At 39.9% G+C, this 23960-nt stretch overlaps 2 protein-coding genes across 4 annotated transcripts; both read left to right on the forward strand.

The window, feature by feature from the left end:
• The first annotated feature begins 1238 nt into the window (after nt 1-1238).
• ppp2r2ab (protein phosphatase 2, regulatory subunit B, alpha b) lies at nt 1239-10362 on the forward strand. Its single transcript, XM_089021067.1, has 10 exons — nt 1239-1545; nt 2837-2905; nt 3633-3730; nt 3905-4070; nt 4336-4448; nt 5722-5899; nt 7687-7851; nt 8036-8205; nt 8608-8699; nt 8904-10362. Exons 1-10 carry the CDS (start codon nt 1539-1541, stop codon nt 9181-9183), a joined length of 1338 nt encoding a protein of 445 aa, XP_088877193.1. The 5' UTR covers nt 1239-1538; the 3' UTR covers nt 9184-10362.
• Nucleotides 10363-10868: 506 nt separating this feature from the next.
• On the forward strand, nt 10869-22278 carry LOC148884386 (BCL2/adenovirus E1B 19 kDa protein-interacting protein 3-like). Of its 3 annotated transcripts, none has more exons than XM_089021070.1 (6): nt 10869-11145; nt 14638-14854; nt 16640-16814; nt 17005-17108; nt 18393-18556; nt 19862-22278. In XM_089021070.1, the coding sequence occupies exons 1-5, from the start codon at nt 11091-11093 to the stop codon at nt 18544-18546; spliced, it is 705 nt and encodes a 234-aa protein (XP_088877196.1). In that variant the 5' UTR covers nt 10869-11090; the 3' UTR covers nt 18547-18556; nt 19862-22278. The 3 variants fall into 3 exon arrangements, with proteins under 3 accessions (XP_088877196.1, XP_088877194.1, XP_088877197.1); XM_089021068.1 differs by having other exon boundaries at nt 10872-11145; nt 18393-18542; XM_089021071.1 differs by having other exon boundaries at nt 10879-11145; nt 16640-16718; nt 18393-18542.
• The last annotated feature ends 1682 nt before the right edge of the window (nt 22279-23960 follow it).

Consider the following 23960-nt stretch of genomic DNA (forward strand, 5'->3'; position numbering starts at 1 on the left):
TTTGTGTGTAACTTAAAGGACAACCGACGTCTCCGGACAAGCTGTGTCCATAATTTGTAAAATGGCTTCAAATGACTTCTACTGAGCGTATTTTACAACGATTCCACAGCATATAGCTATATTTTACGTTTTAAGACTTGCACTGAATATTCCGCAAGTCTTGTTTTTGAGTTGGTGACGAGTCCGTACGTGACGTCACTGAAGGAACGCCCCTGACCGAAAAAAAAAGACACATTGTAGCAGTCCTTCCATCACGTCAATGTATTTTGCTCTGCTTGTTTGGTCGGAAAACGTCATGTTGCACCAAAACGAGCCAGACGAGGGCGACCAAGCTCCATATAAGGAATGTATCAGCCTGTGGAAACGGACTGATTAATTCCTCACACGGAGCTTGGTCGCCATTTTCTGCCTCTTTTCTGGGACGCTTCATTGCACTCGAGATGAATCAAAATGACACGGAGGGACTTCTTTAATCAATTGCAAACATGTCTTCTTCAGAACTTCTTTTTGTGCTGTTTGATCATCTCACATACATTCAAGGAGAAAACACGCAATTTGTAGTTTAGGGTAAAATGTTCTGTGACACCATTCCTGTAACCTGTGTAACATTTCAGTCTCTTGTAGAAGTTAATATTTGGAAGTTTACCCACCCAAACACAGAAAACACTAAGGATCGAGTCCGCTTGTGTCAAAGTCAAGATCTGACCCACCAGATCATTTTATGTGGCTACGAAAGCAAATCATTTTTTTATCAGAACAAAATGGAAGTAGATGTCAACTTCCACGATGCTCCATAAAATATCGACCATAAGTCAGAATCAGAATCAGAAAACATTTATTAAAATGATCACAAGCAAGAAATAAGAGATATGTTGCCAGCAATTGTTTTGTCATCAAACCGTCACTACAGTCACTTAAACAATATCTGGAGAGAAAAAAACTGTTATACTGTACTTTTATCCTGTTTTTTATTTCGGCCATAATAGGCCTCCAAGGTCATTAAAATTTGACCTGTGACATAAACGTGTACAACATCCCTGGTCGAGCCAATTTCAGCAGGGATGGCTGGGCAATATATTTCAGGGGAAGAAACAAGTTAGAATATAAAAAAAATCAGAAGGTGACAATATTGACCACAGATCATTTTGACTGAAGTGCCTCCATTATGCTTCTGGTTTCATTCTGTTTTTTTCTCTTCAATTATGCGCGCTCATCCGAGCATCTGCTTTAGAGCGTGCGCGCGCTTTGTAAAGAAGGATTTGTGTGGAGGTGCGGAAGGAGACTGTGGCGGGCGGACGACAAGTGACTTGTGGGATGCCAACTCTAGAAAAACAGTCAAGAGCGGCAAGTCGAGGCGACGATCATTGAAAACGCGTCGTCGAACGCCCCGACGCCCAGGCTCGATTTGCCGGCCAGCGGATATCCATCACAAGAGAAAGTTCAGTCAGTTACCCACCACGAAGCAACGCGTGGGAGTGGGAGTGGGAGTGGAAGGAAGGATCGCGTTTGACTGAGGCGAGCCCCGAGTCGGTCTCGTCATGGCAGGTAATTTATTTCGGCGGTTCTACATGTAAACACGACGAATATGCCGACGTGCTAGCAACGGGATACACAAGCACCCTCGATCGTTGCACGATTCTGCGTACGCCCTAGTAGCAGTTTGGCTAACAGTAGCAGGCTAATACAATTTAGCCAGCGCTAATGCTAACGTTAGCTTGTCAGGAAACTCCGGTGTCATCACGCGTCTGGCCTGAGTGTTATCGATAAGTCCCCCACGCTACAACGAGGGCAGCATTTTAAACATGCACGCCACTTCCGCAAGAATTACGAAAGTGACATTTGACACCCAAAAATAAAAAAAGATGTAATAAACACTCGCTACAACTGTCTTGACGAAGGGACCCTGCAAGCTAAAATTAGCTCAAACTTTGACATTGACCACATGCTATTGCCGCAGAGCTAGCTATTAAATGATCCGGAGCTGTTGCACTTGAGTCAAGATGAAGAATATACGTGGTCGTGCAAAATTGTTCCCCTGTCGTAGAATATTTTTGCAGCCGGATATTTAGCGATTATACTTTTAATCCATCAGATGTTAACGGTACGACTTCCGTTGCAATTTGTAACCCTCATTAATGGGGTTTTTAATTGGACCGTTTTGATCGAATTTCGCGGCATTACTTGTTCGTTTGACATAAAAAAGGTCATAAAAGGGTTACTGTCAGCATTGCATCGTTTTCTTCTCCCCCCCCCCCCACCTTTTGGGTGGAGAAGCAAGAAGGATCCAATGCATTGCTTTGTGATGATCTGATGATTATATTTTCTTTGGCGTCATAGCAACAAAATTACTAGGTAATCTGTACTGTTGGACTAATCTCTCCTCTCTTTAGGAGTCATGACTCACCTTTGATGATGTGAATATGGCACAGGGATGACTCATAAGTGACTGACTGGTTATTCTCATCCCTATCCATAACAATTTTTCTTGTAAACTATTTTAATTGTAGTGTCTTAGAATAAATGTACCTTTGCATGAAATCAATGTACAGTTGTTTCTTGAAAACATTTAAGACATTTTAGACACAAATGTTTGTTATGGGGAAGAAACATCATAATACCAGTAACAAATTGAAAAAGAAAAGTAATTAAAAAACATCCCTGACAATCAACCAATGAAAACCAGACAATTATTTTACATTATCCTTCCCCCCGCCCCACACACAGACATATTCTGTCCATTTCATTTGATTTAAGCAAACAATGTGTCCATATTTGTGCTTTGTAACAAAACCCCTGTTCGTTTGGCCACCTTCAATCCAGTGATTTTAACTTGCAGGAGCTGGAGGTGACATGCAGTGGTGCTTCTCTCAGGTGAAAGGAGCCATTGATGACGACGTAGCTGAAGGTATGCGCAAAGGCAAAATTTTCATTTGTCCAGTTTTTCTCTGTTACACAGCACTGTTCACAACACTGTAGTGATAGGGCAGTATGCAGTATTTTTCTGCTAATGTGTGTTTCCTTTTTGTCCAAATTTTGCTGTCACAAAAATAGCAATGGTGAAGCAATAACAGTACATAATACCCATTGTTTTTTGATAGTTCCTTGTTTTCTGTTATTATTATTACTATTATTATTGTTGTTGTTTTTATTGCTTTGTGTTATTTATCCAGTTAAAAAAAGCTAGTCACTCCTTTATTATCTGTATGTGAATGTAGGTTAGTCATTGCATACATGGACTTTGACACCAATGTGATGCCCCATCCCCAGGCAATTGGTCCATTCAATCTTCTCATAGACATTCACAAATCTTTTGTGTGCTGGCATTCTGCTTCAGTGGGCAAGAATGGCTTAAGTAACAAGATATGTGGAAAGGGCTTTCCCGTCTTCTCTCTCTTTGGGCTACCTTCAATCTATTGCATTAGGATGCTCCAGCATGTGTTTGTTTTTGGGTATGGACAGAGGGAGTCTCGCACGACATACTCATTGTGTTGTTAAAATAAACCGCTTGAAATTTGGTGAGCAACGTAATTATGCATACAGAGGACCCCTGAAATGACTGTTGGATTCACAAAAATGTTTCTTCTGTTCACCAAAAGATTGTTTGTTGTCATTTTTCTTTTTAATATATGCAGCTGATATCATCTCCACCGTTGAATTTAACCACACCGGTGAACTACTAGCCACGGGTGACAAAGGAGGACGCGTGGTCATTTTCCAACAGGAAATTGAGGTATGACCCAAGCGAATGTGAACACCGACATCAAACAGAAATGTGGCTTTAGGAAGTGTTTTAGTTTTCCTTTTTCTTTTCTTCTGATGTTATATTTTAATTTATTATAACAGCAACAGTCCATTTGACCATACTTGGTCTGTGTCTGAGTGTCTTCTTGTGATGTTCCCACAGAATAAGAGTTTGCCTCAGTTTCGGAGTGAGTACAACGTTTATAGCACTTTTCAGAGTCATGAGCCTGAATTTGACTACTTGAAGAGTTTGGAGATTGAAGAAAAGATCAACAAGATTCGTTGGCTTCCTCAGAAGAATGCTGCTCAATTCCTGCTGTCAACCAATGGTAAATTAGTCATTCAGGAATTCAGTCCGATGCGTTTTGGAACGCAATGCTTGCGGAAGATAATTTAGGCACGTCCTGACTAGAAAAAAAAAACGTACATTTTGGATGGTTATCACAGCATTTGCAAGGTTATGAAATGAAGTTTGAGTTATACGTTGCTAACTGAAATTATTGCAAATATTCTGCACGTCAATCATTTTAGTGGTCGCAGTTCAGTTCATGCCATTTGCCGTCGGGAATGTTGACAATATTTTGTCATTGGCAGATAAAACCATTAAATTGTGGAAAATCAGCGAACGAGACAGGAGACCAGAGGGCTATAATCTTAAAGAGGAAGATGGCCGCTACAAGGATCCCAACACTATCACCTCACTACGGGTCAGTCCATGACTCATACACCCCCGAAAGCACAAGGAATGACATTGTGCAACAACACTAGAGTTCAGATGCCTATCAATCAGAAGAATCTAACCGGCGCATGTGCATTCTCTGGTCTATCGGTTCCCTTGCCGAATCGGATGACGATGAAAGAGCTCAGTTTGTGGTTATCAAGCTATTAGCAAAAATTAAAATTGCCTCATTTAATCCCTTCCTCTCCCCTTCCATTTCTTTTACATTGCAAATCTTACCACTTCAATCTTATCTGCATATCTATGTAAACAACAATGTATAACAGGGCTCGAAATTCACGGTAGTCCAGTCGCCTGCGGCGACTTAATTTCCCAGTTGGCGAGTTCGTTCAGTTACTAGCCAGCCCGGTTGACTAGTTGAAAATATATTCTAAAAAACGTGTTTTAAGTTGAAAATATAAACACAGTGTTAACCGAACCTCCATACAGTATGTGTAAACAAATCATAAATGAGCTTGCACTGCCCATACAGCTGTTATCGGTAGTGGCCCCGCCGAAAGAATGATCCAAACGCTTAACAAGGTAACCTTTGACAGGCTTATGGTCATGTTTAGAACACGTCGTGGAAATGCGAAGCATGCACCGCCTTTCATGGATTTTGTCTGGCAGTGTGAGTTACATGACATTAAAGGTCTGGGCATAAGGAAAACCTATAGGAATGACAAATCTGCCAAAACATTTTCACACTATATTGCTGAATGTGAGCGATTGAAAATTGGAGAATCAGTACGCAATGCTAAGTACATCAGTATCATGTATGACGGAAGCACAGATTCAAAATACCCTTTGAAATGCAATAAAATACTTATTAACTATGAACAATCGTAGTCTTCTGTGCCATTTTTACACAAGGATGAACTTACTGAGATCAGACACATTTTGGCTAGTTGATTTTCTGATTGGCTAGTAAAATTGTAAGGTAACTAGTCCGGCTGGCTGGTAAGAAAAAATATGCATTTGTAGGCCTGTATAATAATTTAAAACGGCATAGCTTTGTTTCGTTCAGGAGCTGAAGCACTTAACATGGATATGTAAAGTCTATTTGTTAAGGTGACATCCAAAAAATGGGAAAAAAAGCAGTATTCAATTAAAATAATGATTTTTACTCGACTCTGCCCATCCCTGACCTTCCATTTCCTTCCATTTCGGTTGTTTGACCAATGTAAGTCTCTAGAGGGCAGAATTGCTCTCGTTTATCGAAAAAAAAAAGTTGAGAAGTTTTCTGTGTCCTCATATTTTAGGTGCCAGTTTTGATACCCATGGACCTCATGGTGGAAGCAAGCCCACGAAGGGTGTTTGCCAACGCTCACACCTACCACATCAACTCAATCTCGGTCAATAGTGACAATGAGACGTACTTGTCAGCAGATGACCTTCGTATTAACCTTTGGCACCTCGAGATCACTGACCGCAGTTTCAGTATCCTTTTCTGTCAGCGTCGAACACTACTGCAGATGCCGTAGATGTTTAATAACTGGCTCTGTTTACAATAGTATTTTTTTTTTTTTTTGCAAATGAGCTCATTCAGCACTTTTTGGCATCTTCTGTTTGGTTTCAACCTGTCATAGCTTTTGTTATCTTATGCTTTCAAGAATCAACTTTGATACAGAAGGATATTTAAAGGACAACAGACACCATTTTTATGGTGCCCAACTAACATCAGAAAAACGTTTTATAACATCTAAAACACCCAAAACACACATTATGATATTTTAGTCAAATGTAAAACACCAATAAAAAATACTGAAAAGTTGCCCCAAACTGTCACAAATGAGCTCAAAACTGGAGGGATTCAGAAAGTCCTGCCCCCATGTTCGTGACATCATATTGGGAACCTTCTGGGCGAATCCGTCGATCCTGGCCCACAAACTGCCTTGTTCCAGAATCAAAACAATGGCTTCAGAGAGTTCAGATTCAGAGAAGATGCTTTCTTGTTCGTCATCCAGTTATGAATATGATTCAAATAGTTCCAAAGAGGAAAGCATAAGTGGTTTGCGATCGATTAAAGAAGTCCTTCCGTATCAATTCGAGCTGTATGCAAGCTACGAAACAACGTATGAAGCTCTGTGAATTAGTAATATAGCATAAACTTCGGTGATATGTGGCATGTAAGGACACGAATTACAAATAATAAGCTACAAGATGTCAACATTAATGTAGATTGTTTAATGGTTGTGCAGGCATAACGTTTAAACTTTCAAGATGAAAAGTTACGAACTTGCATATAAATGGCCTTCTATACAATAGTTCATAATAACAAAATTGTAGTGAATCGCAATTCACATAAAATCGAGAATTTAATCATGGCCTCAAATCACGATTTTATTGAATAGGACATTCATCTAGCAGTCTCTCGATCAGGGGTTGGCAACCTTTTTGACTAAGAGCCATAAAAGTAAAATATTTAGAAATGTTTTTAAGTGACAGCCACATACGCACGCATAAGCAGCCACTTTTCAACAAAATGAATATGTTATTGAAAATAACTTTGTCATAGTACTCACCATTAACATGAATGGTTTTCCGTTCCTCATGATTGGTAAAAATGCAGCCAAACGATCGGAATGAAAGTCAATTTGCCTGGTCCATACGCGAAGTTACTGCTCGCTAACCTGCACACGGCTCATTAGCTTCCACACTTGCGTTCTGCTGTCTCTCGCAGAAGTATATTGATACTAACACGGTGTTGTCAGACTAAACAAAGTACCAAAAATGCACTCAAACTCGCCTGTGTATCGCTTTCTCGCTGTTGAGGGTTCCGAAATATACGTCACTTCCGGTATCGTAATCAACTCGAAAACAAGGCACCTTGAATATTCAGCGCGAATTTTAAAAAGTTAAAATATAGCTATATGCCGTGGACTCTCTGTGAAATGCGGTCAGGAGAAGTCATTTGAAGTGATCTTACAAATTATGGACGCAACTATGTATGTCCATAATAATATGAGGTGTCTGTTCTTTTAAAGAAAAGCCTTTAGTTTGAGGTACTCTTTGACAGACAAACATTTTCTTAACGTGCCAGAGCGTTCACCGATTGAAGTAAAAAGGGCATTGGCCCTTGAGTCTTATGTACCTCGTCCTGATTTCCTAGACTACACTCTAGCATTTATGGCCTTGCACTCTTGCCGACACGTTACAGCATGGTACATTTTGTCCAGGCCTGTTGTAGAAAGCACGCATATTCCCCTTCACCCTGCATCCTCCAGATATTGTTGACATCAAACCAGCCAACATGGAGGAGCTAACGGAGGTGATCACAGCCGCTGAGTTCCATCCTCATCAGTGTAACACCTTCGTCTACAGCAGCAGCAAAGGAACCATCCGTCTGTGTGACATGAGGATTTCGGCACTCTGTGACAAGCACTCCAAACGTGAGTAACGGTACCCAATCTTGGTTGCCCCCCAAAAAGAGCACATAGGTCAGATTTAAATCAAATTATGAGCAAAACAGAGTAAGTGCTAGTTAGTTACTGTATACTGTCCTATTCTCAGCACTGAACCAAAATTCATATCTACCGGTACATATTTTTGAGTGTTGTTTTTTTTCACCTCCAGTTTTTGAAGAGCCAGAAGATCCCAGTAATCGCTCTTTCTTCTCTGAGATTATATCATCAATCTCAGATGTGAAATTTAGCCACAACGGGCGCTACATGATGACCAGGGATTATTTGTCCGTCAAGATTTGGGACTTGAACATGGAGAACCGACCAGTGGAGACCTATCAAGTGGGTTCTTTCAATGCATTTTGAAATATCAATCTAGATTTTGCCTGAAATTAAAATTCTATCGCGTGTGCATTCATATGGTTATCTGTATTTTTTCCTTCATTTAAAATTTGTCAGTCTGACATGTCTGTCATCCTTGTGATCTGGAATGTCATATCAAGGCCATTTCATATTTTGCAGAAGCTTGCTAATGTCTAGGGTTGTTGTTTTAATTCAATGGCATCAGAATAGAGTGTTTTATATTTGTGGTCCCTGTTAAGCGCTTTGTTGCAGCTTCAGCTGTTGTTAAAGCACTTTATAAATTAATATGTATTGTATTGTACCAGATCCAGTAATTTATGTCATCTGCAATGGAGAAGCTTTTCCAAGCCGTTAATAATTTGCTCTGACTTTTCCTTTCAGGTTCACGAGCACCTGAGGAGCAAACTGTGCTCGCTCTATGAAAACGACTGCATCTTTGACAAGTTTGAATGTTGCTGGAATGGCAATGACAGGTGATTTAGGCGAGAGAACAAATTGAGAGACCAATTTCTCCTTTGACTGATTTCAATCAATTTCATGGTTTTATTCATTTGTGATCATCTGTGTTGATTTATTGCCTGGATACCCCAGCACTTTTTTCCTACCAGATTTATGCCAGAAATGTTTTTATAGTCCTTAATATTAAAATGGTTGCCTTTTTCTCTACATTCTTCTAGCGTGGTCATGACCGGCTCTTACAACAATTTCTTCCGGATGTTCGACCGGGGCCAGAGGCGCGACATCACTTTGGAAGCATCCCGTGAAAACATCAAACCCATGCAAGTCCTGAAACCCCGTAAGGTGTGCGTAGGCGGTAAGCGTAAGAAGGATGAGATCAGCGTGGACAGTTTGGACTTCAACAAGAAGATCCTGCACACAGCCTGGCACCCTCAGGACAATATCATTGCAGTAGCGACGACCAACAACCTCTACATATTCCAGGATAAAGTCAATTAACGTGCACAAGCTCTGGTGTGTGTGAGATGTCGTGATGCACCACCTGCCGTCTCGCGGCCTCAGCCAGGGTGGGTCAAAGTAACGCTGAGAACCAGCATCCCTTGTTTGTCGCTGCTGGGTGACCGGCCTTTGTTCCAGATGGAGACAGAGACAGTCTTGCTCTTGCCCATCATCAATCTGTCTGTGACAGTGACACTTGCCTTGTTGTTTCAGTGATGTGCCATTTTATTTTGTTTTTCATTTTGCATTGTTATTATTATTATTATTTTGCCTAACCACCTTACCTCTTCTGAGGTAGTGTGGATATAACGGATTAAGTCCCAAAAAATGTTGAGTACAAATTTATTTTTATAACCTACCCCTATGACTCTGTGATTTTTTTTTGTATGTCATTTATTGACCTGTGCCATAGTAGTGTTTAATTTTCTTAGATAAAAATGAAAGTGTTTTATTTTTGGGGGGGTTGTTGTTAATGTGTGTGCATCACACCCTTTTTATGAACCTAACTGTAATGCTTTCATAATATTATTTGAGTCTCCTTCCGTATCTTAATTCCACACACACACATAGGAATGCTTGCTAGGAAAGATTGTGGAGAAAGGCAATGTCAGTCTTATCAGGCTGAGTTACTTTTTTGGTCACTGTGTTGGAAGGCCAGTATGTTCCAAAATAATACCAATCAAATTTGGATCTTGTTTTGAACACTAGAAGCCTGAGATTGGATTTAAACATAACAGTGGTTGTCTATTTATATTTGAAAAGTAATCTATCGCTGCAATTATTCCGTCCTTTGTTCCGATTTTAAATACGACCTTTTAGGATTTTTACTTTGCGATCATCTCAAGCGTTGTCTTCCACCATGATGTGTTGCTTTACAAGGGAATTGTTTGCTACGACACTGAACTTACTTCAAATAAATTACGTGTATTTGTTTGTTTGGCACATGTTAAAAACTGAGGATTTTTATTTGAGGCATTTCACTGCATCCTGTTAATTCAAATACATTACAAACATTACTGCCACTTTAAATGTGTTAGTGCAATGAGCTGCAAGAGAACTGATGCGTGTTGTCCTCACACCATACAAACGTGGACCAGTCAGACTATTTGATGCCTCTGTCTATGTGGGACAGCAATTTAAATCTATGACAGCGGAATAAAGGAACTACTTTTTGCATTATTTCGATTGCTTGAATGAGGCACCTAATGGGTTGGGTTTTAAGGGTGAGATGGTGCCGTTGTTAAATTCGAACGCAGGGGTGGAATGATAAAAAATACTTAATGTTCATAAACTGATATTTACATCAACACTTAAATGTAAATGTCATTGAGCAATTATTTCATCAACTATTTGAAACTATTAGTGAACGGTAAACATACGACATTTGTTGTAAATGTACCAGATGTAACGTTGTCTGTTTGCTCTTTTATGGGAGCTGATTCAAAAAATAAACTTATTGCTGGAATCTTGAATGTTGAAACCAGGTTTATACAACCCCTGTTTGTGTACGTGATCATACGCACGTTTATTATCAGCGCCGTTTTGCACCAAAAACGGGCAAAATATATTTAAGATTTTTCGGTAAAGAAGTCTCGAGGCGGAAAATTATTTAATTACGGTATTTATTTTTAAAAGGTTATCGAATTACATTGTCTTCTTTGCTCTACGTCATCAGTCATCTCCGGGAGGATCCGTCAGCCCCGCGGCGGCTACCGCCTCGGCAGTATCCATAAAAACAAATCGCAGTTCAGCCGAAGCTTCGACAGCTTCTCGCCAACAAAAGCATCTGACAGCGAGGCGATAAACTTGTGCTGTCACTTGTCTGAATGTATGAAGCGAAAATCGCACATATTTTCCACTGACGAGCTTTTTTATACAACACACACTGGTTGTAACGTGGCTCAACGATGTCCGGCGCTAGTTTCGCTGCTACAGACAACAACGGAGACTCGGGGCTCAATGGTGAGTTGTTTGATACATTTGAGGTTTATTCAGTGTTTTCACTCAATGCAGGAGAAATTGGACTGTGTGGATGAATATTACGTGATGTGAACTGTAATTTTACATTTCTGTAAAATAGTTGTTCATGTTAGAATGTTTTTTTTTTCACGCCGCGAAGCTACATGTAAAGGAGGCGGAGTTAAGATGGCCATGTTCCGTTGTTTGACAGCGTCAAGACCAATGGCTGTTTTGATTCATTTGACTGGCATGCGTGGGAGCTAATCAGTATGTCTGGCGGTGTTATGGAGGTGGGATTGAGCTTTGTCAACAAGCCGTGATCCAATATGGCAACAACTGGTAAAACGTTTGGGGCAAGGTGCATAATGTTTCTCGCAAAAAATGTAGCCATGTTTCCTTCCCCTGAATTATAGTTTTGTATTGATCAAAATATTTTATCCAGCCACATTAAATCGATTTATGTTGATAAAATACAGCAAACGTTTTCACTTAACGTCGTGGTTTACGTTCGCTAAGCAAACCAAGTTGAAATGAGGTCGCTACTCCTACTAAATAAACATACAAGGCACATTTATGAAAAATGCTCATCTTCTAACAAAGCAATAACGTGGTTTGTTTCTCATCACTATGGAGCGGCATGACGGAGAATGCTATTTACAGCGACACTGACAAGGGGCAGTGGCAGACGTCAAAAAATGGGCATCGGGTTCAAAGATTTCAAACCACTGTAGTGCTTGAAATTGACTATTTTATTGAGCTTAATATAAGCAGGTGTTAATGAACTCATCTGTTCGGGATGTTGTGATTTTGGTGCTCAAAACTCTTACTCGTATTTGTGTCACAATATTTAAGAAGTTCCCTTAAGTCTTTTGGCTTTTACGGTTATGAGTTTGATAGTGTTTTGAAAGCTCTCGTGTGCCACTTCAACATGAAAGGAGACTTACTGGACAGTCACTGTTGAAGACAAAGCTGAAAATACATGCCCCACAGGTATCATCAGCAAGATATCGGTGCAGTGTGTATTTGCGTTTGCTCAGCCAGTAGGCTATTTTTGGACTTTACTGGAGCACTGAGCCATGGTCATAAGCATATTTGTCCGTAGCATATACTCTTCCAGGCAAACGTCCTCCATCACATCTCTGCTGTGTCTGATCCCTATCATCAAAACAGCCACCTTGTATCCATTATCCTAATCAACATCACAGCTGAATGTTCACAAATGATGACACCATGGCAACGTAGTATCAAATCACACACCACAGAGCAGAGAAAATGCTCTGTCAACAGCAGCGGCTTCGCTCATAGTCTACTATGTAATCCAAAGGATGAGTGCAAATGTTCAGTTTGAAGGGGAGGGACGCCTGACATATTGGGTCAGTGGGTGCAACTGGACTGGACTGCCTTTACAACTGCCATGAGGAGCACACTTTTTATTTCACTGTCGTAAGATCATAGTACCAGTGTGGGAGGTATGTCTATGATAAATAAATAAACAAATAAAAATGCTACGACCAAATACCTCCAGCGCGTGAGGCAAGTCCTCAGAAGCCAGCTCAATGGCAAGAACAAGACCCGGGCAATAAACAGCTATGCCCTGCCAGTGATCAGATACCCTGCAGGAATAATAAGGTGGCCAAAGGAAGAGATTCAGACCACGGATGTTAAGACCCGAAAACTCCTCACCATGCACGGAGGGTTCCATCCCAAGTCCATCACCCTGAGACTGTACACAAGCCGTAAGGAAGGAGGCCGGGGACTAGTGAGTGTGAGAGCCACTGTCCAGGATGAAACATCCAAGCTCCATGAATACATCAAAGAGAAGGCTCCAACGGATGATGTACTCAGAGAATGTCTCAGTCAATGGGGAACAGAGGATGAGGTGCTGGAAGAGGGACAATCATGGGAGGAAAAGCCCCTACACGGGATGTACCACCGAACCATAGCAGAAGTGGCTGATCTCAAGAAGTCCTATCAGTGGCTAGAGAGGGCTGGCCTAAAGGACAGTTATATATATATATATATATATAAAAATTTAGGTATGCAGTCACTCTCGCTCAGCTGCCTGCACATTCAAAACTCACATCAATAGAAAATGCATACATCGCATGGAAGGTCCACTAGAAGCCAAAGGAAGGCATTTCCTGCACTGTCATCACAAAGCAGGAAATAGTGCTTTCCTCATCAACATGTGATTGACACATCCACTTGTTTGCCTTTGGGTGAAAGTGCGACTCAGATTCTTTTTTTGGATCCTGTCAGCTTGTGGGGTCAAATCAGGAGAAGCAGAACTCCAATCCCCACCTGTACCATGGTCCATGTTTACTTGTACCACCATGAGCCGCGAGAGTGGCTGCCTTTCCAGCAGCTCATGTATTTTGTTTTTCTACCTACGTTCATTCCTTTCATCACTTTGCTGCTGTGAAATGTAAATTTCTCCACTGCAAGACTAATAAAGGCAAATCTAATCTAATCTAATATTAAGCAGTGCTTGACATAAAACACCATTATGGAGTTACAGTAAATGGGTGTATTTAAGTTGGGAATGATGAATATTCTTACATCACTTTTACAACAAGTCTTTAAAAAATAGGCAAAACTCTTGAACGGTCACCACAATAACTAACATTAAATTACAGTACTGCAGCAGGACCATTTTTAGTCAGAAATGAGTCTGAGGTTTAATTTTATAAAAGTAAATTCAATATTTCCGGCTAGTGTAAAATTATTTTCTTTGCTTGAAGAAATTATATATTATATTATATATGTTATATATAAAATTATACTGAATACCGATTTGTTTAAAAGGTGTTTCCTACGAGATTTAAATAAAACTATCCAATCAAATAGTTCTTGAAGATTAAATGCATGCGTATTGTATTTAAAAATTAAAGACAACTGAAGTCTAATTGCAGTAATTATTTAGCATTCCACTGGTGGTATTTTCACCGCACCAAATGTAAAACATGTTTTGATTTACTAATTTATTAATGCAGTGACGTTTTCCCTGCCCTTGTAAATCACACCAAAGTAAGGAGCGGGATTGAAAATATTTCAGAAACAAAGCAAGCCGGTTTGCCATCATCTGGAACTGCAAACGTAGTACGACATGCATTTGTGTTATTGCCTTTCTGAAAAATGTCACTGCATCTTTCTGCAGGCAGATCTGAGGTCAGAACTGTTATTTCGATCACCTCCGCTAATGCAGCCATTTCACAGAATTACTTTGATGGGAAAACAAGCAGTCGATGGAATGTTGTTTATTTTTTTTACAATGTTCTGAACGTCTGTTTATATCTCACCGTTGAATTGAGCTGATGCAATCAGTTAACAACCTCCTCTCCTCCCACATGCAGAATTTAATCCAGCTAGTAAACATACAGTTATAAAATAGTAGCTTATAGTAATGGCATCAATGGTTGCACCAAAGATTGTTTGCACAGGTACATAATGTGTACTTCGAAGGCCAAGTCAGCATGTCAATGTTTCTCCCCACAGGGTCCTGGGTGGAATTGGAGATGAACAGAGGCGCTGCAGGACCCAGCCAGCCATCTTCTGCAGTTAGTTCTGTTTCAGGCCTGCTGGAGGAAGAGGAGGCCATGGTGGGTTCGCTGGAGCATGTCCCATCCTCGTCCTCCATCCACAACGGTGACATGGAGAAGATCTTACTGGATGCCCAGCACGAATCCAGCCGTAGCAATTCCTCCTGTGACAGGTGGGCTAGCCTTTCCTTCTTTCTTCCTTTCACCTTGTCTTTTCATCTGTTCAACAAAGTATGTTTTGGATTGAGCATTAATTTATCCGGTTGAAATCACCACGTTACTCACTTCACTCCTTAAAGGACAACCGACGTCTCCGGAAAAGTTGTGTCCATAATTTGTAAAATCGCTTCAAATGACTTCTACTGAGCGTATTTTACAAAGATTCCACCGCATATAGCTATATTTTACGTTTTATGTTGAGTTGGTGACGAGTCCTCACCCTACGTCACTGAAGGAACGCCCTTGACTGAGAAAGGACATACTTTGCATCACCTCAATGCATTTTGCGGTATTTTGTTTGGTCTGAAAACGTCGTGTTGATCCGTGTTGAACACATAAATAACACAATGGTGAATCGTTGTATGTTACACCGAGACAACTCTTTGATATTTGTTGAAAAAAATTCCAAACTGCAAAACAAAACTTTCCAACGGAGCTCTGCCCCCATCTTCTGCATTTTCTGTGACACTACATATATGTCTTGAGCAATCAAAACGACCCAGAAAACCTTCTTTAATCGATTGCAAACATTTATACTTTCCTCTTCAGAGCTATTTGAATCATATTCATAACTGGATGCGTAACAAGAAGGCATATTCTCCAAATCTGAAGCCTTTGTTTTGATTCTCGAGCAAGGCAAGACGTCTTGCCATGACTCCACGAACAAGGGGGCGGGATTTTCTGAAACTGTCCATTTCCGGTTTCAAATTGAAGTACTTTTGAGACACTTTAAGTCATTTTTATTGGTGTTTTGCATTTGAATTAAAAATATCATAAAGCATGTTTTGGGTATTTTAAATGCTATAAAACGTTTTTCTGATGTCAGTTAGGAAACAAAAAAAATTGTGTCGGTTGTCCTTTAAACGACAACCGACGTCACTTTTTTGCAAAACCTGTGATTATTTACCTTGAGCGGAGATACTGGAATGTCTTATCTTGTATGGGTTCTCTGCGTGCACTCCCTTGTCAAACTTAAAATAATGAATTCATTTTATTTGATTATAATACACGGAATAAGAAAGCCACAAACCAAATTTAATCTCTGAACGTGACATAAATGCATCATTGTTTTTGTGGCGAGTAGACTGGGAAGAAGTTGAATAATTGTTTTAGCAGCTATGCGCATACACGGTACGTCCCAGATCTGTTGTCGTCCTCACTGCCTTCGCAATAAAAGCATGAAGGAGCCTGAAAGGCAGCTGTCTTGTTGCCGTGGTTACCCAGGGTTGGCTAGGTTGTACACAGTTTGCAGTTTGTAATGTTTGTCACATGCCAGACCACTTGCCTGCCCCGGGTGGCTGTCAGATTTATCGCAAACACATTTCATTTTTTTTCCATTTAGTTATGCTGGAAACATTTTTTGAAATTAGAATCAAAATGTTTTTAAAATACCGGGATGTGGCGAGTTAAACAATGAAACAAGGGTACTTCTCCCCCACCTTAACATTTTTTTAATCCTTTAATGCAATACTTCATTTATGTTTTTAATTTATTTTTAATATTATGACTCGGCATACAGTACATGTATTTTTCATTGATGTTGTTCTGCATTTAAAACAGCCATATAGAATAGATTCCTCATTTTGAAGCAGCTACACAACCCAACTATTATTATTATTATACATATTTTCCATGTTTAGACTGGAATTTCTCATAATAAATCATTTTGTAGCTGACCCTTAGAGATCATACTCTGAATGAAGTTTGTTCATTTGTTGATTTGTCCCCCCACCTTCCAGTCCTCCACGGCCCCAAACTCCGCAAGATGAAGGGCAGATCATCTTCGATGCGGACGTGACCGGCAGACGAGACAGTCAAGTGAGAACTCAAGTGGGGTCTTGGGGGATTGAGGTTGTTATGGCAACCCCTCTTCCAGAACTTCCGACTATAGTCTTCACAAAAACTGCAAATCGAGTTACGGTTCACATATTATGTTTTTGAATGTTTTTTTCAAAAACATGACGTGAAAAATATTGACCTTCTTCACAACGAATTGCAAACACAGCATGCTGATAAATGGTTTCTGTGTTTTTTTCCGTAATCACCAGCATATTATTATTGTTGTGTTTCTATATGATAACCTAACGTTTGTTTGTGTCTTTAGACTGAAGAGGATGTCTTGGACAAGGAGAAGGACATCGATATCCTCATGAAGGACGCAGATTGGGTTGCTGACTGGTCTAGTCGACCGGAAAACATTCCTCCTAAGTAAGTCTTAACTGTGTAAACACCCCCCCCCCCCACACACACTCACACAGCTGCTTGTTTTTACTGAGAAGGTTGGTGTGGCAGCCCAATACTAAAATAAACTGAGTGCTTGACTTTTTTTATATGTATGAGACTGTGACTCCTAGTTTTCAACTCAGAACAGTGATGCCTTTACATATGCCTTCAATTGATAATATGAACCTGGTCTTAACTCAAAGCGATTGAACCACAAGTCATCTTTCCTTATCCGAATGAATTGAAATGCTTTTCACTCCTTGCAGCTCCACACTTTCTGGTGTGTGCCTCAGCCACAAGGAGGCAGTATCATGCAGACATAAAGGACAAAGGATTGTGCAGTGATACCTCAGCTTACGAATGTATTGCTTCCCAGAAAGTGTGTAAGGAGAAAGGTGTCTTCCAAACATTAATTTCCCATAGGAGACCATTAAAATGTGAATAATCTGTTGCTAAGTCCCCACAAAACATAATTTTCTACCAAATAAACCTTAAAACGACACAAAAGCTAACTTATTTTATGTATAATAAATGTGCTATTGTATTATAATTAAAGAAATAAACTGTACTGTATAATAAAGTCGTTTTATTTACCTTTGTGATGGTAGTTGATGTAGTTGCTGTGCTTTCTCGGCGATAATATCCTCACTAACACGGTCCCCTGTGAGCTGCTTTTCGTTAATTCAAATCAACAGAAGTTTTTAAAACTTCTATTGCCTGAGACCGTTGCTTAGACAACACAGAAACACCCTTAGCCACACGTAGCAATGCACGTGTGGTTCGTGTTTCTCAATGATCTCCTTCTTCTGCTCGATCGTCATTTTGTTTTGTGTCCTCATCTACTGACCACTAGCCTGTGGTGGGGTCTTTTTCAGTCCCAAAAAAGCAAGAGTATCCTGTGAAATGTAAATGTCTCCAATGCGAGACTAATAAAAGCAAATCCAAATTGATAGCAAACCACGTATGCCACGTGTGCACTCAGAGAAAGTGGGTGTGAAAAGTAGTCCGGCAGCCACGGTGGCGGTGTCCGGCCATGTAGTTTGGTGTTCTTCTGCCGAAAACTAGTCTGCCAGCCATTGTGGCGCTCCGTGTGTTTCCCGAAAACTAGTTTGTAAGCCAAGATTATATTCTTGCGAATTTAATGTTCGTAAGGCGAAAAGTTTGTTAGCTAAAGCGTTCGCAAGCCGAGGTATCACTGTAATTTCAAAACAAATGCCATGAGTCAGCCATGTGCTGTATTGAAATTTGACTTTTTATTTGTCCCTCCAGGGAGTTTCATTTCTGTCACCCCCGCCGCTCTGTGACGCTCAGCATGAGGAAGACTGGGGCCATGAAAAAAGGAGGTTTCTTCTCTGCCGAGTTCCTTAAAATCTTCATCCCTTCCCTGTTGATTTCACACATCCTCGCTCTGGGACTTGGGTAATAAACACCAAGTAATCACCAGTGTACTAAAACATTATAACTGATTTATCAGTTGTATGCTTGTCTCTATTGAGTGTGGAAAAAGATAACATTCATTTTGTTAGTGAAGTCATTTCCATTTAGCATTCGTTTAACGGCACATTTTAAAATTCGGAATCAGAATCACAGAGCCTTTAATGGTGTCCACAATGAGGACATTTGCAATCTACAGCAGCAAATTTGAAAGAGGTAGGGGGGATGAAAAATAAAAACAAAGTATTCTATGCATAATAAAAATGTCAGAAGACTGAAATGTATAACTGCGCAAAAATATGTAGCACATCACTTATTCAAGTTCTAACCTGATAGTCATTACAAATCTGGCAATTATTAAGCCTACTTACATTGAGTATAACACTTGGTCCAAACACGTCCAAGCACTGTCCGCCATCTATTGATAACAATTTAAAATCATGCAAATGACCCCCGCCATTGACAGGGAATAAGTAACATGGTCGATCTTCAAACGCTTAAAATTCGTGAATGATTCTGCACCGCTGAAAGGCATTATGAAAACTTATTCTGGTATTTTGAGAGGAATGTAGAGGGGATGACAAATTCTTCCTCAGAAACGCTGATAATCTCCAACATGTATTTTCCTCAAAAAATGAAACGGCTGAATCGCTATTCTTCCAAAAAGTACATGTGTGCTATTCCGTGAATTATTGTAGAGCAAAGGTGTCAAACTTTTTTGCCCGGGCCACATTGTAGTTAGTTTCCTCTCGAGGGCCCTTATGAATTTGGGGAAACCATTACAATGATTTGTCTCTTCCACATATTACATGCAGAAGACACAACAAATTAATGAATAATGAGTTTTCAAATCTGAAGTCAAGAATCATGTCTGTTGCTGTGGTTTACATCGGACAATTTGAAATTTTGGTTACTTTAATAATAATAATAATACATTGTATTTATAGCAAGCATCATGCTACTTAATATGCTTGATTTGCTTTCGCGGACCATATATATATATATATATATATATATATATATATATATATATATATATATATATATATATATATATATATATATATATATATATATATATATATATATATATATATATATATATATATATATATATATATATTAATGAAGTGGCCAATCATCATGGGCGCCACTTCCTGGTCTTTTTTTTCCACACTCCGTGGACATGTTTTCTACAGTCCTGATTATGCTGAGTCAGGTTTGTGTTATTTTCATTCTAACCGTCGTTTCATTCCTCTGCTGCATTTTGATGTGTGACCTACAACTGGCCTTCTTCTCAACAGAGTGTACATTGGGAAGAGGTTGACCACGCCCCCCACCAGCTCTTTCTGAAGCTGAACCTGAAGAAAAGTGCCTGAGAAGTAGCCTGGAGCCAGAAAAAGTGTTGATGTCCTGTGAAGCGTTTCCCCCTCTTCTCCCCTGCTTGCCACCATCACCCCCCATTCCCACCTCTTTTCCTCACTGAGATATGACATGTTCTCAGGAGCCCTCTTTTTTCTCTTGACTGCCTTTCCTGGCACAAGACTTTCAATGGGCTGAAAGGCTATATTCAGGCTATATTCATTGGCTTTCTTTCAAAAAAGGAAAACCAGGTTTGAGCAAGTGTATGTAAGCCGCATGTGAGCTGACCGTATTTCAAAGTCTTGGGTGTTGCGGGGTCCATGAAGGTCCAAACCGTGTGTCAATGTTCTTTCAGTTGAACATCTCATAAGTGCTTACAGTGCCTGAATGGGACTCAGCGAGACAATGTTGTTTTAGTCTTTAGTGTTCATTGTAAATTATTTGAGAAGATTGGCTCTCAAAATCCCTTGCAACAAATGCAGAACAGAATTAAGTTTTGACGATTTAGTTTTGGCACAGTGATACCTCGGCTTACGAATGCTTTAGCTAACGAACTTTTCGCCTTACGAACATTAAATTCGCGAGAATATAATCTTTGCATACAAACTAGTTTTCGGGAAACACACAGAGCGCCACAATGGCTGGCAGACTAGTTTTCGGCGGAAGAACACCAAACCACACGGCTGAACAGCGCCACCGTGGAAGCCAGACTACTTTTCACACTCAGTGCGGACGTGGCTTGTGATGGAGTGGATACTTTTGCTTTTTTTGGACTGAAAAAGACCCCACCACAGGCTAGTGTTCAGCCGAAGAGGACACAAAAGAAAATACGGTCAAGCAGAAGAAGGAGATCATCGAAAAACACGAACTAGGTGTGCTTTTGTGTGACTTAGCGTCCCAGTACCAATATGCTAAGTTGACCATTGCTATGTGTGGCGAAGGGTGTTTCTGTGTTGTCTAAGCAATGGGCGCAGGTAATAGAAGAGGTTGAAAAATGTTATTTGATTTGGATTCACGAAAAGCAGCTAGCAGGGGACAGTGTGTGAGGGTATTATCGCTGAAAAAGCATGGCAACTTCACACGGATATCATCAAGAGGCAACTACATCAACGACCATTACAAAGGTAAATAAAATGACTTTATTATACTGTACAGTTTATTTATTTAATTACAATCAAAGTCAAAGTCAGCTTTATTGTCAAATATGCTAATATTCATGACATACAGCATAGATGAAATTACTGTCCTCTCGGACCCAGCATGCAAGGCACTTATAATTACTTAACAAACATAAACATGAAAACTCCAATATACAATAGCACATTTATTATATGTAAAATAAGGTATATTTTGTGTCGTTTTAAGGCCTATTTTGGAGAAAATTATGTTTTATGGTGACCTGGAAACGGATTATTCTCATTTTTAATGGTTTCCTATTGGAAATTAATGTTTGGAACCAATTAAGTTCGTAAGCTGAGGTTATCACTGTATTTCTTGGAGAATCATTCTTGATAGTTTTCTTTCATTAATACAAACTTTTTTAAGCTTTATAGAAGCTTTTTTAAACTATGTTTACCATGGATAAGTAAACCATGGGTTTTCATTTGTTGTTTAAAAATGGGGAGTATGTGAGGGGGGGGCACTAAAGCCTTCCTAGATTGGAGTACCTGCTCAGTTTTTAAGACGTGTCTAATCCTTATGGCAGCAATAATGAATTAGTTCATTCAAGGTCCTACCCATGACTCCCATGTGATTGCAAACTCGTGACTGACAGTGTTCAACAGCAGCACAAAGCTTCATCTGCTATCGAAGCTATTGTGGGTGTAGACTTGCCCGGGACTGAACTTTGACCCATCACCTAAATGCAATGTTGACATGATGTTATCCAGGAATTACTTTTTCTGAAGGCACTGATGATGAGTAAAGGTAGTCGCATGTTCTGTCTTTGGTACTTTATCCAACAATGTCCCACATGGTTGAAAAACTCCTCCCCAGTCCCACATTCTTTAAAGCCACACCCCACACACACACACACACACACACACACACACACACACACGTATAAAACTAGTTTGCAGAGTGGTGATTATGATTGATCTATTACCGGATTTCATTTTATTTAATTTTTTTTAATTGATTGCGATATAATACACAGGTCTTGAGTCACCTTGGACCTGTTCCGAACGAAAAACCTGTGCGTTGACTGCTCATGATGTGAGAAGGAAACCAGAGAGTGCTCTCACACTGCAATGGCCTGACCGTAATTATTGGAATACATTTTCTTTTTCTTTTTTCTTGCCCTTTGATTCCATTCAACAGATGATAAACATTTCGTCATTAAAAAAATAACCTGAATGAATATTCCACGTTTTGGGTTGTATGATTTATTTAAAGGACAAACGACATCACTTTTTTGTTTCCAAACTGACATCAGAGAAATGTTTTAGAGTATCTAAAATACCCAAAACACGCAGGCTGATTTTAGTCAAATGCAAAACACCAATAAAAATGACTTAAAGAGTCCAAAATCTGCAAAAAAATTGAGCTGCAAATTGGGCATTTTCAGAAAGTCCCGCCCCGAGTTCGTGACGTCACCCCAAGTCGTCTTGCCTTGCTCGAGAATCAAAACAATGGCTTCAGATTCAGAGAATATGCTTTCTTGTGACACATCCAGTTATGAATATGATTCAAATAGTTCTGAAGAGGAAAGTATAAATGTTTGCAATCGATTAAAGAAGGTCTTCAGGGTCATTTTGATGGATCAAGACTGAGGTGTCGTGTCACAGAAAATGCAGAAGATGGCGGCAGAGCTCCGTTGGCAATAGTTTTATTCTTCACCTTGGATTTTTTGTGAACGACTATCAAAAAGTTGTCTCGGTGTAACACACAACGACTCACCATTGCGTTATTTATGTTTTCCTTCTAATTTCGCCATCAACATGAAGTTTTCAGACCAAACAAAGTACCGCAAAATGCATTGAGGTGATACAAGGTATGTCCTTTCTCGGTGAGGGGCGTTCCTTCAGTGACGTAGGGTGAGGACTCGTCAACAACTCAAAAACAAGACTTCCGGAATATTCAGCGCGAGTCTTGAAATGTAAAATATAGCTATATGCGGTGGAATCTTTGTAAAATACGCTCAGTAGAAGTCACTTAAAGCGATTTTACAAATTATGGACAGAACTTGTCTGGAGACGTCGCTTGTCCTTTAATGGTCAGAAACCGAAGAATGGCATATAAATATATACTTCTTTTCTTTTCGGCTTTTCCCGGCAAGGGGTTGCCTGCCTGCTAGCTAACGCGTTGCGGTACCAGGTGCAGAATAAAATTTTTAAAAATAGGAGCTGGAGGTCATAGTTGTAAGTATGGGTGGTCGTAAGTCGAGCCGGTCGTAAGTCGGATGTTACCTGTATATATATAATTTTATTTGTTTTTTACTAACTAGTAATATGGTTGGATTTGATTGGCTATGCCTTTATTAGTCTCACAGTGGCTTGCTTGCATTGACTATTAGCTCCGTCGGCACAGTTTGACACAATTTAACATTTGAATCTTGCACTTTTGTACCGACTGATCCCTTCTGAATCTGCAAAAGAGGGCAATCAACATGTGTCTAACTCTAGATGACAAAATAATGTGAAAAACAAATGTGGTAGAGTTCAGTCAAAGGCAGCCATAAATATTGCTCATACTACAGCAGAAACAAAAACAGCTTTTCCTTTAAAGGCATTGGCTGGCATAAACTGACTGTTTGGTTATGTTTCGCATGTTTGGATTCCTTCCCCCTCTTCAACAAAACAGCACACTTTTTTTCAGGTGTGATGAAGTGCAGTACAAACATAGCCCAGTAGGTCACATAAAAAACGTGTTTGTCTGTCTTGTAGAACCGAGCCCTTCCTCCTGCTCCATGTCCAACTGTTTATAAGCCATGCTGACAATTTTCCTCATGAATTATAACACAACCCTGCACCTCTGCTCTCAGACTCCCTTTGTGTGGTTCACGCAGATTTATGTTTGCGTTCTAAGCATTTTCAGTGTTTG

Source organism: Hippocampus bargibanti, linkage group LG18, assembly GCF_051943395.1.
Source record: "Hippocampus bargibanti isolate YZ-2025 linkage group LG18, ASM5194339v1, whole genome shotgun sequence".
Taxonomy (NCBI): domain Eukaryota; kingdom Metazoa; phylum Chordata; class Actinopteri; order Syngnathiformes; family Syngnathidae; genus Hippocampus; species Hippocampus bargibanti.

What these genes read in the sequence shown, in the direction of transcription:
- ppp2r2ab (XM_089021067.1), top strand. An exon ending in TGATGACGACGTAGCTGAAG is followed by an intron (nt 2,906 to 3,632) that starts GTATGCGCAAAG and finishes TAATATATGCAG; the next exon opens with CTGATATCATCTCCACCGTT. An exon ending in TGCTGGAATGGCAATGACAG is followed by an intron (nt 8,700 to 8,903) that starts GTGATTTAGGCG and finishes ACATTCTTCTAG; the next exon opens with CGTGGTCATGACCGGCTCTT.
- LOC148884386 (XM_089021068.1), top strand. Translation starts at nt 11,091, where the DNA reads ATGTCCGGCGCTAGTTTCGCTGCTACAGACAACAACGGAGACTCGGGG. An exon ending in CGGAGACTCGGGGCTCAATG is followed by an intron (nt 11,146 to 14,637) that starts GTGAGTTGTTTG and finishes TTCTCCCCACAG; the next exon opens with GGTCCTGGGTGGAATTGGAG. An exon ending in AGCAATTCCTCCTGTGACAG is followed by an intron (nt 14,855 to 16,639) that starts GTGGGCTAGCCT and finishes CCCACCTTCCAG; the next exon opens with TCCTCCACGGCCCCAAACTC.